The sequence below is a fragment of the Cydia fagiglandana genome, chromosome 4, assembly GCF_963556715.1.
Source record: "Cydia fagiglandana chromosome 4, ilCydFagi1.1, whole genome shotgun sequence".
Taxonomy (NCBI): Eukaryota; Metazoa; Arthropoda; class Insecta; order Lepidoptera; family Tortricidae; genus Cydia; species Cydia fagiglandana.
In genome coordinates, this window is record NC_085935.1 from 454,252 (window position 1) to 470,603 (window position 16,352).

Consider the following 16,352-nt stretch of genomic DNA (forward strand, 5'->3'; position numbering starts at 1 on the left):
ATTGCGGCGAAGAGATCCCTTAAAGGGATAAGTCTGCTTTTGTACACATTTATTGTACGAGCCCCGATGCATATGTTTTCGTCAGGTGGCCCCATTTTTTGAGGTTCCCGCGTTTGTTCAAAAATAATGTTTTTGTTTAAAAATTACTAATATTTAATGCTTATACTAATGTAATTTAATTTTATATGGTAATACTCTGCAATAACTAAATCCAAATACAAGAAATACCGTTTGTACTGAAAGAAAAAAAATAATGTTTTTTTTTTTGACGGGTAGGATTACAACATACGTGAAAAGGGCTATTACCAGGGAAAGCAATAGGGCTCTGCCAATGTACTGAAAATTTTGTTTCGAGCCCATGCATGCAGCAGTGCTGTAAGAGAGGACAATATGATTTTGACAACGTTTTTGAAAACTCCTTTTTTTCAGCAATAAAAGTCTCATGCAATTTTATTATACGATCAAAATAAACTACATCAAACATTGCTATTATGGTTCCCATTACTGGGTCATTATATTATGTTCATGTGTAAAAATTATTAAAATAAACATAATTGTTGCGCGGAACTAGACGAAATCATTTGCATCGGGGCTCGTATTCTCTCTTTGTTATGCCACGAAAAGTCACGGTACTAGTTATTTAAGTTTTTATTGACGTTTTCTATCAGAGATGGTCACCTTGGCTAGGCCCCTTGATAGTTAAGAACTTGCTCCTATTCAAAACCCTGATTTGTAATTATCTTTACATATATGTATGTATATAATTGTTCTCATACTACACCAACTCTTCTTTTTCTAGTATTTTTCTACGATTTTTGTAAAGCCCAGTTCATGAACAATCCTGGCATCAAGCCAACTTGACGAGCCGGTGCGGAGCGAGTGAAAATGTTTCTGCCAACTAATACCGGTCGGGTTTGAATCCTAGGATTATACCCGATAACTTGGCTGGAGTACAATCGATACAAGTTTTATTGGTTTCTTTTCAATCCTGTAAATGATGTGATGTGATCAGGAAGAGAACCAAGATTGTTGACATTAGCTCAGAGAGTTGCCAGACGTGCCAAGTGGCATTGGACAAGACACATTGCTCGTAGGATCGGTGGCAGATGGGGCAGAATGGATCTTAAAAGGCGGTCGCGAGCCGGAAAAGAGCAGGAAAGACCCACAACAAGATAGTCCGACGATCTGGTTGGGATCACAGGGAGCTGATGGAAATGGGTGCGCACGACTGGTTGTTATGGAGATCCCTGGGGAGGCCTATGTCCAGCAGTGGGTGTCTTCTGCTGTTATGAACAGCTTGATAATACCCCGATCTCCTCTAAAGTAAAGACCTAAGTGACCTACTTAACTTTCGCATAGTTATTTGGCACTGTGACAAATTTCCAGACCTACAAGGTCATGTCACTAACGACCTGAAGTAACGACCGATCATAAGTCGATTTGATTAATTAAAATTGATAGCGATGAAGCGATTAGATGCGTTCCACGGCAGAGGAGATGGCGGCTTGCAACTGTCTCTTGGTAGAGTCTGTTCGGAAAGAGAAGAGTCGTGGAATATTTTTGGCCCCATATATTTCACGACTCTTCCTTCCGCTCACACTCTAATCTAAAGCAAAGTTACCGAAATGAGATAAATAATTCAAACAATCAATTAGTACATGTATCTTAATAGCTTGAGTAAAACTGGTTCATTTATATTCAGTTTTAAAAATAAAAATTTTGGCCTAACCAAAGTATATAGGTAGGTACAGAAATTTATTCAAAATCCCGAGGATTGATGAAACCGGGGTTCAGAGTCGCTATTTCTCATAGCTAGTTCCATTCCACCTCCAAGGGTGCTTAATTATAAAAACTCACGGTCCACCGCGTCCGATGGACTCACAAACTTTTGACAGCCGCCATTTCGACGACAACCTGGTGAGAACAGATGGTTCACTCTTGATTAGTAAATTGTATTCAATATCATCATAGAAGCCTAAAATAACCACTTTTTAATGGACACAGGCCTCTTCGACTCTAATAAGCTGATGTGATTATTTTAAACGGGTCACTCACGTATTATTAAGCGAGTCGATGCTCCGTGAAGAGGATCCTCGTAAATTGGATCGAAACATTAATGTCAATCTATTCGACAAAGTAATACGTGAATAATAATTAAAAAAAACATATGTTTGAGTCTCACGGGAATTTATAGTGAAAGCTCTGTCTTTGATTCGGACTGCTGCAGATTTACGATTTGCGGGAGATTTGCGGTAAATTGCGTTGCTGTTGGCGCATTGCTGCTGCGATGTGAAAGTTATATCCATCACTTATTTTATTGACAGTGACCCAGCCTGAGCCAACGATGATGTAGCGGCAATCCGACGGCTCGATTCGGAAAATAAATTAGAGATCCACTAGATATGGTGTTATAGTAAAGATATGTGACGTTCCACGGCAAAAGGTACCATATGGCGGCTAGCGCTTACGTCGCATAACGGCGCAATAATATTGGAGCGGCGTTATTAATAGCGTAAGCGCCATCCGCCATAAGGTACCTTTTGCCGTGGAACATCACATCTTTACTATATTGTATCTAGTTAATCTCTAATTCATTTCCCGAATCGCGCCGCGAATGTTACCTATTTATACCCGTACCATGAGTCACTGACAGTGTCAAAACTGACATTACGCGAATATCTTATATGTCATGTACTTGAATCTCGCTCGCACTAATATGCGGGTACGAGCGATAGTAGCCACACTAAACTGTGTAGGTACTTACGTTGTCTTGGAAAACTTTCAGACTAACATATCTGTGAAACCTCTACTCCTTTTCAATGTTCGTAGATTCGAAAACAATAAGCACTTTGGCATAACACCGTCCAAGGTCAACTAAAACCAAATTAATTTCATCCACAACTCTTTACAATAGAGCTCGAATTCCAGAGGCAATTACATTTGCTTGATCCCTAAGTTTAAAGTCTTGGAACGAGGTTATAAATTTTACTAATTCTTTTGATTTTAATTGAATTTAGTCGCGTTTTCGCGAACAATTTCTTAAATCTTTTTTCCCTATTTATGGCTTGTTACAGCGCAATCTTCTGTTTCTCGTTAAAAGTTGTGTTTCGCAACTTTGACAACTTTGACGAGATAAAAGATGGGTTTTATAACTTGATTGTTTATTTATTTTACAATCTTTGTGTCTTAGGTTAAATCATAATATAGAGAAAATGTATAATACAATATGTACTTGTTTTCGTACAAAAAAAGTGTCTTAACACTATATTTTTTATCTGAATATCATTCCAAGTCATTACCTACTTGTAAATAGTGTAGCATTGCACCGTATCCAACGTGCGCGAAGTATTCATAATTTAAGGAAGTTTTAGGACTTTTAGGCCAAATGAGCGCAAATCAAGTATATATTTCTGTTAAGAAATCAAGGCCATTTAAATATTATGCTCGACCAAATACGAGTACTTATGTATGAACGGCGTTCATTTTCCGTTGGCTCAGTTTTGATTGATTTGAGAAGATTTTGCTACTAGTATCGGAATACTTATTATTAAGAAAAACAATCTTAAACATGAAAATATTTTTAATATATTTCCATTTAATCATAGTCTTCCGGTCCAGGTCCAGGGCGCTGTGGTCCAGTAACCGGTGTACACACCTGCTCCACGTCCAGCTCGAGGTGTGTACACCCGGGCACCTCCCGGGGGCAGTCGAAGGTGACGGCGGTGTACGGCTCGCTGTCCTTCACCAGGCTGATGGTGGGCTTCTTGTTCGGGGTGTTGCAGACCCTAAGATACTGATGTACCAGCCTTCTTCCAGGCCTGGTGCATTTCTGTTCAAAAAAGGAACTGAATTAGAAAACAATCTAATATAAAGTGTCATTCTATGGAACTTGCTAACTATGTAAACAAACCGCCATACTGAAACTGTCTCTGAATGATGAATTTAAGTACTAGTGACTTTTGTTTATATAGTTAGCAAGTTCCGTAAAATTACACTTTAAGCCAGACTTTACCTATTTAGACATCTATAATTTCGTGTCAATAAATAATTATGACATTCCTTACGTATTACATCATTAAAAATATATTAGGTACAATATTCATATAGATCTCCGCTGTTAAGATTCTGGCATTAATTATGTTATTTACTTAATTAATCGTTACCAAAGAGCCTGGGAGCCTCTTTTGGCCACTTTATACCCATTTGGCACACGTATGAGCCAGTTTTAACCACTTTAAATTTTTCTAGTCTCTGAATACCTATAATATGTGACGTCCCACGGGTAATGGTACCTTATGGCAGTTGGCGCTTACGCTATTATTAACGCCGCTCCAATATTATTGCGGCGCTATGTGACGTAAGTCCCAGCCGCCACAAGGTACCTTTTACCATGGAATGTCACATATATTTATTACAATATATAAATTGTAAATACAGATGTCAATCACAACGAAAAATTCAAGAGTTGATCATCGTTGATTTTTTCATTGTGATTGACATCTGTATTTACCATTTAGAGAAGTCTCTCAATGAAATAAATTATTAAATTGAAATATCTTACATCAGGAATGATCGTGTAAAATTCACCAGAAACTGTTAGCTTGAAATTAATAGTATCATCTTGGTTGCCAATATATTCATTGCCTGAAAAAAATAAGTTAATTTTAACTAAATTTATTGCAAACATACGCCAATTTATTTACGAGTAAGCCTCTTACTATATGTGACGTCCCACGGGTAAAGGTACCTTATGGCGGTTGGCGCTTACGTTATTATTAACGCCGCTCCAATATTATTGCGGCGCTATGCGACGTAAGCGCCAGCCGCCATAAAGTACCTTTTGCCGTGGAACGTCACATATAGCGAGAAGACATTCCATTTAAGTACTATATTGAAAATAAGCTTGTTGATTTTTTAGTCAAATGTGTCTTAGGATCTGTTTATAAGATTATAATTATACAAAATAGTTCTGTTACCTATGCTCATTGAGTCACAAAACGGGTTTGGTTTCGCGTCGGCGGCGGCGAGCAGCGCGGCGAGCGCGAGCAGCGAGCGGGCGAGCGGCGACATGGCGGCGGTGGCGGGGACGGCGATGGCACGGTGGCGGCGCGGCGGATGGATTGGACTGTCGGCGATGCTGATGCTCAATATAATTCGCGTTACTGAGTGTAGCGAATAATGTCCATGTCATTTATAATTGTTACATAATATTAGAGTTCCGTTTAGGATGGGCAAACATTTTATCATGATTTTATACGATTTTTTTCAAAAACTGTATACTGATACAAGTTTTTATTTTATCACTGACTGTACTTTCCGAGCTTTTCTTTCGACAAGCAACTTATACTATCTCCCGTGGCCATCATCAGATCAACTCGACGGTATGTGAAGTAAAACTTCATTCAATCGAATAATGGGAATTTGATTTAGTTTACTTACAGGATTTAACCTGTAGGTACATACCTACATAGAAACATTTTAAGTTAACCAAAAGGCTGTAAAATGTGAATTGACTGTACTTACAGTGTCACTGGCATCCATACTTAATTACCTTACGTCGTACCTGCCTACGTATTACACGACTGTTTCGAATTTCAATTATCCGCTCAGAAGTTCAATGATGTTAACATATCCGAGTTAATTAATAATTAAATACTAGTAATTGTACTAGTAATTGCTTGCGTTTTTAAGGATGACTCACATGACAATGCGTCAGCTACACTTCAGTTTTATATAGAAAGAAAAAGAAGTGTCGGGAGCCCCGGCCCGGGCCCGGACCCGGATTTTTAATTTGCTGGCGTGTTTATTTGTTAGTTTTGAATAAAATATGGCCGGTATAAAGAGCTCTTCAATCTGGGCAGGATAAATACGATATCACAACTAGTCCTGAAAAAAGTATGTGGGTAATTTTCTGTTAGTGACCAAAATATTACTTATACGCTCTCTTATATTAGAGGATTTTTTTAATTACACTGAAATTACGCTTAGGTTTATTGTACAGAGTAAGGAACTCTTTCTAACCACCAAATTATATCGAAATCTGACGAAAACAATTGCTTATCGTAAAAGAAAAAGTACCTACTTGGAATGTAAAATGCTCTAGTAGGTAGGTATAACTTTCTGCTCACCTTTCAGAACAACAATAACCCATTTTTAGAGCATGAGAAATGAAAAGTTTTTAATCACTTCCATGCTCTCCAAGTCTACACCAAAACTACTAAGTAAACTCTTTGACGATGAAGTCTCATAAAAGTAATAAAAAATGTTCCCTGTGCCAATATTCCAGAAAATATTATAAAACAATTCCATCCAACAAAACAATTCGCCACTAATTCGGTCAACTTTGCCCGTAAAATTGGCCCCCGCGCAACTTACGGTACATTTTTCATTTAACTTTCACGCCATTTGCATTTTGACCGGCGCGGCTGTAACGATGTTAGCTGATGGCGGGGGCAGGCTGGGGGCTGGCTGGTAAATCGACAGGTTGTCGGGTTGTGGGGTTCATGGCTGAAAACAATACATATACATATAATCACGCCTATTTCCCGGAGGGATAAGCAGAGACCACGGATTACTACTTGCTACGATCCTGACATCCTATTTCGCTGAAAACATCAAGATACGATAAGCAATGGTAACAAGCAAGTTTGAACCTCGCACTTGGCAGTGATAATATCATGCTCCTAAGTAGTCATCTTTAAAGTATAAGAAAATTCAACGTCAATCAATGTAGACCCTAATATTTGTGGCTAAACAGCACAGCCGGCTGTTGCAGTGCGGGTACACAACTAAGATAGAGCTAAATTAAAGAACATCATGGTAAGATTTATCGTATTTTATTCATATAACGACGCGTAAATATGACGCTATTATTCACGCTACAACACTGCTAATTACGGCCGTAGTACATTTGTAGCCTCGGTTGCCAATTCCACATATCAATATTATAAAAAAAAAACCATTTATTTCGAGTAATGGTGAACGTATTTACTAGAGAATCCGCTTTATATTCTCTATTTATTGTTAGCTTCTTACAGGCTGTTTTTTAAAAGCGCATAACCAGCAAGCGTCGCGCTACACAGCATCACAAAACGTTTACCCAATAACTCCGAAACATTACGACCTAGTTAACCAGCTGTCGTCGCTCGGCCTACAATATTTCGGCGTGTAATTTTTGCCGCATTGGCGCCATATGTCGACGTATAAAACGTGACACTTGCCGCTTTTATGTGCTTGTTTATTGGTCAAGCTGTTGTTTTCTCGTATAAGTTAGGCTGGACCGTGTATTGTCTATTGGGCAACTGTTTTTACAAGCTTTTATTTAACTTGCAATGTTTGGATGATTCGGATGAAATCTTGCAAGCTAACGACCGGCTTTTGACGACCGGTCTGGCATAGTAGGTAGTGACCCTGCCTGCGAAGCCGATGGTCATCTGTTCGAATCCCGGTAAGGGCATTTATTTGTGTAATGAGCACAGATATTTGTTCCTGAGTCATGGATGTTTTCTATGTATTTAAGTTATAATATTTATTAGTATTTGTAATTACATCTAGTCAGTCAACTAGTAATTCTGTACATATACGTATCTTGTTCTAACAAAATAAATTACATCTAATGAATACGTTTCTAATTTCGATATTTAGATAAATAGAATTACACGAAAAAAGTACGCAATTTACGAATCAAAACGACAACCAATTCAATAATAAGTTTGCGGAGTTTGCGGAGGCGCGGACCGACGATTTTGCTGCCATAATGCGCAAGCGGTGCGCCTCCCTGCTAGCCCGAGTTCGCTGCAGCACCAACGGGATCCTGAGCGCGTTCGCGGACCGCTGGGATTCCGCGCTGATGCGGAGATGGACACAGCTCCATGTATCGCGCTCCACGTAGGTAGATTATTATTATAAATTATAGATTATAAATTTTATTTATGTTGTTTTGCACTAACACTAAATTTAAGTATGTACCAAACTTGTTACTAACATAATATGGGACTAGTCCTGAAATAAATATTATTCATTCATTCATTCATTCAATAACGAACATAACTGAGTAAAACAGTTGGAGTATTGGTAATAATTTTAAAATTTGAGTTTTAAAAGCAAAAGCTTTAATTTCCTCGATCAAATTTGCGTCCATTGGATGTAGTTGAGTGTATCGGTACACTCGACTCGATTGTTTAACTCCGAACTTACCCAAAAAGCCTGTTCGAATTTTAAAAATCTTATTTTGATTGTTTTAATTCATTATTCATATTAACTCCCATTTGTTTATAGACCGGGTTTATCGCAAATTGATGTTATTACCTTTATTTACCGACGTTTTGACACAGGTTTCACTGGTCCTGGTCGCGGCTATTTAACTGATGATTTTCATTATTCATATCGGGAGAAAGATTTAAATTTAAAAATTGCTCACAATTTCATCCGATTGTAAAATTATTTTCGCATATTTTGCTTCTTCAATCAAGGACTGAAAAACCGCAAAAGACCGGTAACCTAAAATAAAGGTATCAATTGAATAGGTACCCAACAGGAATGGTACCCGAATAAAACGGAAAAATACTAGTACCTAAAATAAAGGTATCAATTGAACAGGTACCCAACAGTAATGGTACCCGAATAAAACGGAAAAATACTAGTACCTAAAATAAAGGTATCAATTGAATAGGTACCCAACAGTAATGGTACCCGAATAAAACGGAAAAATACTAGTACCTAAAATAAAGGTATCAATTGAATAGATACCCAACAGTAATGGTACCCGAATAAAACGGAAAAATACCAGTACCTAAAATAAAGGTATCAATTGAATAGGTACCCAATAGTAACGGTACCCGAATAAATAGAATTTAACAGGTACCTTTTTGAAACGGTACCGTTAAGGCTAACTTTTTGAAGTAGGTAAGGGTACCCGACCGAAAAACAAACCGCACAATACGGCTGTCCCATATCAAAACTTAGTAAATGACAAATTTCTCAAAATTTGTTTTTATGTTATTTGGACTAGCGTTGAAAATGTCGGAAAAAATCAAATGAATTTTTCGAGATTTTATGAAATTTTCGTTAAACCAACCGACTGATAAGTATAATGACACAACTGTGACAACTGAACTGAATTGACACTGTCACCGATCCGATGTCAAATGTCGCCAGTATTGAGAAAAATAACCCCGAACTCCACCACCACTTCCACCACCACTTCGGGTTCAGTTAACCCGAAGGACGCTAACGGTTAACTCAGAAAAATAACCGATTGAAACCTGTTTAAATCGCTTTTTTCGTTTTATTCGGAAAAATTGAAGCGGTAAATCTCATGGTTTTTTTCTGTAAAAATCCGAAAAAAACGAGCCGTTTGGAAAGAAACGGGATTTTTTCCGGAAATTTTCAACGCTAATTTGGACCCACCAAGTAAGTCCTCATCCGATTACAAAGACACCTGCTCAAAAATCGGCATAAACAACGGAGATTTTGACACCTCCAAACCTAGTAAGTAGCATGTGTAGTGACGGTTTAACATTATAAAACTCAGCAAGTCACAAATCCCATATCAAAACCTAGGAAGGGACTGAGACATACTAGGTTTTAGCGTGGTTATCCAGCAGACTTACTAGGTTTTTGAACTGGGTTGACGTGCGGGGGCACTGCGCCTGCCCCATATTAAAACCTAGTAAGGGTTCAAACAGAATTTTAACACCCAATTACAAGAGCGTAATATGCTATAATTTAAACTTTAAAGTATGCTACTGATACAGATAAAAATAATTCCAAGTAGTTACCACCATCTCACCCACTAGGTATTTATCACCAAAGTTTGGTGGTAAATACCTAGTGGGATTTTTTTTTTCAGTTTTTGCAGTGGTAAAAAGTGAGAAAAACATCTCAGTTGTTACCACTGGTAATAACTTGGTGGTAACTAGTGGGAAAAACCCCGAAATGTCTTGAATATTGATAAGTGATACACCAGGTTCACACCTAAAACGAGCACTTACTAGGTAGGTATTGGAGTGGGAATATGTAACACAAAACATCGGTGTTCACGTTTTCAAAGTTACATAGTAAGGGGCATAAACGTGTATAAATACAATATTATTATATAATATTGATGTTGATATATGGAATAGTTCCTAAGTAGTTATTCATGTAGGTACGTTTTTTGTATTAAAATTTAAAACATTTTTTGAGGCTGACACATTTTATCTTGTTACGCCTTCTGTAAAATTTGGTCTGATGCACTTACTGGGTTTTGCTATGGGACAGCCGAATAATGGCTTGTCAGATTTACTTCCAAGTTCAAACATTTGACACATCACATCACAACGCCCATAGAATGTAAACGTGCATGGCTATTGAAATTATAAATAAAATTCCGTAATAATATAAGGGCTTGTCAAGTACTTAAATCAGTATTTCGCTTTTTTAAACATAATTTTGAATTTTTTTAGATCATATATATGGGCATGGCACACTGCGTCCGATTCGCACGTCGCTCCGAAGTTTGAGCGAGACAACGCTATGCGCGTATTATTATAGTGATATCCCGCGCGCACGTCGGGTCGTGCGAATTGGACGCAGTGTGCCATGCAAATAATATAAGTGCCATGCCCCATAATAGTAATAGAATATTTTACGATAATAATTTACCATGTATTACTAGTTACCTATTTTTTTTAAGCAGTGTTGTGACCGAGTCTGTAGTTTCGATTCATATGACATTTCCGTAAGTGGATAAAAATCGATTATAAATGTATAACAATAAACGATAGGTAGGTACATCAGGTTAACTACAATTAGTAATATAAATAAACGAAACCATGCTAACAAATAATACAAACATGCATAAATCCAAACACATTTCATGTGATTGTTGCCAAGGCCAAGCGCATTATGTATAAAGCTTTTACACTAGAAAGTTATCAGATCCCGTAGTAGGTACCAAGAATTTTACTTTGTAAAAGTCCTAACTTCTTACTCTATAAAGTCAACATCTTGGTCAAACAGTAGGGGCGGGCCTACCTTCAAATGTTGATTAAATGCAAAATAGCTAGTTTTTTCCACTTTTTGTTACTTGTATGAAATGCATAATCGGCTCACAAAACACATTTCCACAATTACATTCCATGTATATACCTACTACGGGCGTAACGGGCGGTCACTTTTGTTTTCATTTCGATTGATGTAATTTCAAAATGACGTTATCGGTCGGGAGCTCGCCTACTAAGGTACTTGAAACGGTGTCTCAAGTCTCAACCTCATCACTACAAACTTTAATACACAAATGTCAAACAGTATTCGGTTGACTGAATATTGACGACTCTAAACTCTGACTTGGGACTTTCGAATGATCCTTGGAACATGGCGGATCGTGCTGCAGACATTTTTTTATATTTTTAATGTATAATTTATTATTTATTTATTTATTTTAAACTTTATTGCACATACAAAAAGTACAACAGGCGGACTTAATGCCGGTATAGGCATTCTCTACCAGTCAACCATAGGGCGAAACAGAAAAGCGTCCATGTGGGTGCAGTGAGAAATAAACAGAAAAAAAAACGTAACTTTTGAGCGAAGTTAAATATCAACATTCTAAATACCAACTATATACATATATTAATTATGTTATACCATAAGACTAAGAGTACACTAAATACATAGATATATATACAAGGATATATACAAATACATATAATTGCACATGCGTTAAGGGTTACCTACCTACTAATTCCTACTGTGCCTGCCTTAGCAGGTGGTTATAAAGCAAACGTTTGAAAGTTAACTTGCTTGGAGCCTGTCTGATCGTCAGAGGGAGCGAATTCCAGAGGCGGATTGCTTGTACGGTGAAGGAAGAAGAGAGAAAACCACTATGGTGAGGAAATACCGAAAGTTTAAGAGAGCGGGAGGAACGTAGTTCACAACCCGGGCGAGGGGTTACAAAACTGAATCTACATTTTAGATAACTGGGAGATATTATGTTATGTGAGTGGGTATTATGTTAGTGCAAGTGTGACGGGAGCGGGGAAGTCAATGAATAATTCTTCTGGAAATACGAATAAGCAACCAATTCTTGGATATCATTCGGCGGTTCGTGGTCTCGGCCGCCATTACGCTTTGTACTGCTGCTCCAGCTATCCTCCAGTGCATCGTGAAGGCCTATCACCGTACATCATGCAATAATACTTTGTCATCATTTTTGAATTCTGCACTCCCTGAAACCTATAAAACGACACCCATGATGACTTTTATGTCAAAGTGCACGTCAGATTGGTTGATTGGTACTGGTGACCACCTTCCAGCTCGATCATCAGACCCTGGGTATCACCTAGTGTCAAAGATCTTGTCGAGACGAATCAAACGAGCCTAAACACGAAGTGGTTTAGTTGCATGGTTGATTGGTACTGGTGACCACCTTCCAGCTCGATCATCAGACCCTGGGTATCACCTAGTGTCAAAGATCTTGTCGAGACGAATCAAACGAGCCTAAACACGAAGTGGTTTAGTTGCATGGTTGATTGGTACTGTTGACCACCTTTCAGCTCCATCATCAGACCCTGAGTATGACCTAGTGTCAAAGATCTTGTTGAGATGAATCAAACGAGCCTAAACACGAAGTGGTTTAGTTGCATGGTTGATTGGTACTGTTGACCACCTTCCAGCTCGATCATCAGACCCTGAGTATCACCTAGTGTCAAAGATCTTGTCGAGACGAATCAAACGAGCCTAAACACGAAGTGGTTTAGTTGCATGGTTGATTGGTACTGTTGACCACCTTCCAGCTCCATCATCAGACCCTGAGTATGACCTAGTGTCAAAGATCTTGTTGAGATGAATCAAACGAGCCTAAACCTAGGGTGTTTCATTTTTCCAATTTTTTTATTTTTCTTTGACTTCGCTTTTCTTCTTGGTTCTACATCTATACAGAGCCCATATACCAAAAATCAGGGAAATCGGACAATATTTAGAGGTTGCGCTCTGTGGCAACTTTTGTCTATAGAAGTTAATATAGGTGCAGTAGAGGGTAGAAACAAAACTTATGTAACTTTTTGTAGTAGGTGGTGTAAAAGTGATTTGAATAAGTAGTTTTTATATTGAAGCAAGTTTTTAATTTAAAAATGAGTAATAGACGTGGAATTTGGTTACTTGACAAGGTTCCTTGTGATAATTTTTTGGGCGCTCGACTTCCTTCTAAGGAACAAGTAGGATTTTTTGTCTGTCTCATATATGTCCGATTTTGGCATGAAGCAGTGGTAAGTCGATGGGCTCCCAAGATTGATTAAGATATGCTACAGCTTTTAAACAGTTATCCCGATAAAAATGTAAAAAAAGTGCTCTTGCGGCGGCCAAGAGACATCTTTGGTATTTGTCAGAAATAAACAAAGGACTAGCTTTTCTGGATGAACGTATCACAGAAGATGAAAAACAGAAGATGTTCAAGAATTTAAATAAACCAGCAAATAAAAAGAAATGAAAAGGTTGGATGGTAAGTGTCTGAAATTGGAAGAAAAATCTCTTGGTGATTTTGTTACTACCAAAACAAGGTCGTTCTTCGAATTATTTGGTGTTCAAGATGTAATTGTAGCCCTAACACCTGAGACTTGGTCGATAGTCTGGACGTAGTCAACGATACTGCAGAGAGGGGTATAGCTTTAATAAAAAAGTTTAATGACTCTGTCAAAGATGAAGGGCAAAAACAGTTCTTGCTGAAAGTCGTCGAGCATCACACAAAATGCGTTACTAAGCAAACAAAAGAAGAGGTTTCAGCTTATGTAGCTAAATGATTACTTATTTTGTTATGGATGCATGTAAACACTGTTGTATTTTAAGTTTAGTTTTACTTTCAAATAAGTTTCAACTACTGTATTGTTCTATTTCGTAATAATATTGAGTTACATTACTTTTTTGTGACTTTTTTTGTATCTGTTCATCCAGCGCAACCTCTAAACAATGTCCGATTCACTTAAAATTTGGTATATATGCTTTTAAGATAAGCTGGACCCGGAAACCGAGCGAAGTCAGAAAAAATGTCACAATATTTTTTTTCCCATACAAATGTGAAACACCCTACTAAACACGAAGTGGTTTAGTTGCATGGTTGATTGGTACTGGTGACGACCTTCCAGCTCGATCATCAGACCCTGAGTATGACCTAGTGTCAAAGATCTAGTTGAGATGAATCAAACGAGCCTAAACACGAAGGTTTAGTTGCATGGTTGATTGGTACTGGTGACCACCTTCCAGCTCGATCATCAGACTCTGAGTATCACCTAGTGTCAAAGATCTTGTCGAGACGAATCAAACGAGCCTAAACACGAAGTGGTTTAGTTGCATGGTTGATTGGTACTGGTGACCACCTTCCAGCTCGATCATCAGACCCTGAGTATCACCTAGTGTCAAAGATCTTGTCGAGACGAATCAAACGAGCCTAAACACGAAGTGGTTTAGTTGCATGGTTGATTGGTGCTGGTGACCACCTTCCAGCTCGATCATCAGACCCTGAGTATCACCTAGTGTCAAAGATCTTGTCGAGACGAATCAAAAGAGCCTAAACACGAAGTGGTTTAGTTACATGATTGACGACACCCATGACGACTTTTGCGACAAAGTGCACGGCATACATCTTGGATTCCAAAATGATCGGGTTAGCAGGTCCAGGTCCAGGTCTGCTTCGAAGTCCTTAGGCAACTGTATTTTTTTGATTCCATACAATATAATTGAGACACGCGTACCCTCCCCGCTCTCGCGAGTGACCGGTTAGAATTAGGGTATCAGATCAAACGCGATAAGGTTTTTTTATTTAAAGGTACCGTTTGGAGGTAAGCTTTTATTTAACGGTACCGTTTGGACTAAAGCTTGTTTGGATACCTAAACTATTGATACCATTACCTGAATGCTATTTAAACGGTCGGATACCTTTAAACATATCCGTATAGGTACTTTTATTTAACGGTACCGTTTGGACTAACACTTATTTGGATACCTAAAGTATTGATATCAATATGGAATGCCAGTTTAACGGTCGGATACCTATAAACAAAACACGTAAAGGTACTTTTATTTAACGGTACCGTTTGAACGGAAGCTTGTTTAGATACGGGTACCGATTGATATTGGTACCGAAATGCTACTTTTAACGGTCGGGTACCTTTTCAAAAGACCGGTCAAAACCGTTTTTATAGGTACCTTTTCAGTCCCTGTCTTCAATATAGAAGCGGTAGACTGATTTAAAATTTCACGTTTTTTACACATTATTTGCGAAAAAATATTATCTATGCCATTTCAAAAGTTACAAGAAAAAGATGTTAGGCCTAAAAAACACGTGCTTTCAATGTTTTCTTTATTTTTACCTACATATTTTATTTTAGTTTTGACGCACTGGAGAACGAACTATTTAAAGACTTAATTATTAATTGAAATTAACAAGCGCCATACAATCCATACATGGCACAATACATGAATTCCCAGAGTTTCGTCATCGCGTTGCCAACCGAACTGAAATTGTGTCAGGTTTCAATCAGAGTATTTGTAACGAGATGAGATATTTCCATTCGGGATGCACGGTGGGTGGATGTAAAATTAATCTAAGATTTTTAAAGTCTGAATCGGCATATCGGAAGTTTTATTGAGTGCAAAATATTTTTAAACCAAATAACGGTTGGGTGGGCTGAGCCCGGCGGCGAATTAATGTTAATACAGACGGCTTTGTTTGTAAATTAACTTTAAAATACATGGGAGTGAATTATTGTTTGTGGAATTTATTTAAATGTTCATTGGTGAAATAAACGGTTGACTGTTATTTGAGATATTTTTAACTTTAGTGGATGACTCGTATTAATTATCTTATAACAGAGTATGGTTTTTATTGCTAAGGAAATTTCTATAAGCAAATTTTTTACTAAATTACTTTATAGGTTACGTAAACTGAACATCTAAAAAAATCATCTAAAAAAATTGACAACCAATCCTATTTAAATACATACTTATATGGAGTATGAATCGCTTCTTAAAAAATAATAAAGCTTAAGGTAAAAAAAACCTCCAAATCGAAACAATGTGTTTCTATAAAATTAGTAAAAATTCAAATTTCTGTTAGTCATATTCTTATTAGCCTTATTAATGATCACATCATTTTACGGAGACATCACAATCAGATCAGTAAAAGTGAATAAAACTGAAGTAGCTTCCTATCTGTCACGATTCTTCTCATTAGATGGCCTCATCGGAAGATCAGCGCTGGAACTCCCCAGCAGCATGCTAAGGTGAGGTCATTTCGTGACATTTTTTTTTTTGTACCTACTCGCACTACGTTTTTTTACATGTAGGTGTTTTTTTGTTTGTCTTTGTTTACGAATAAA

At 37.7% G+C, this 16,352-nt stretch overlaps 1 protein-coding gene across 1 annotated transcript in view; it reads right to left on the reverse strand.

The window, feature by feature from the left end:
* Positions 1–3,595: 3,595 nt before the first annotated feature.
* LOC134663376 (uncharacterized) overlaps positions 3,596–16,352 on the reverse strand; it is a 31,799-nt gene continuing 19,042 nt past the window's right edge. The window contains exons 4-6 of the mRNA XM_063519738.1: positions 4,977–5,162; positions 4,562–4,644; positions 3,596–3,829 (exon numbers count right to left, since the gene is read on the reverse strand). Coding sequence (XP_063375808.1) covers positions 3,596–3,829; positions 4,562–4,644; positions 4,977–5,162 — 503 coding nt within the window. The remainder of the gene's footprint in view (positions 3,830–4,561; positions 4,645–4,976; positions 5,163–16,352) is intronic.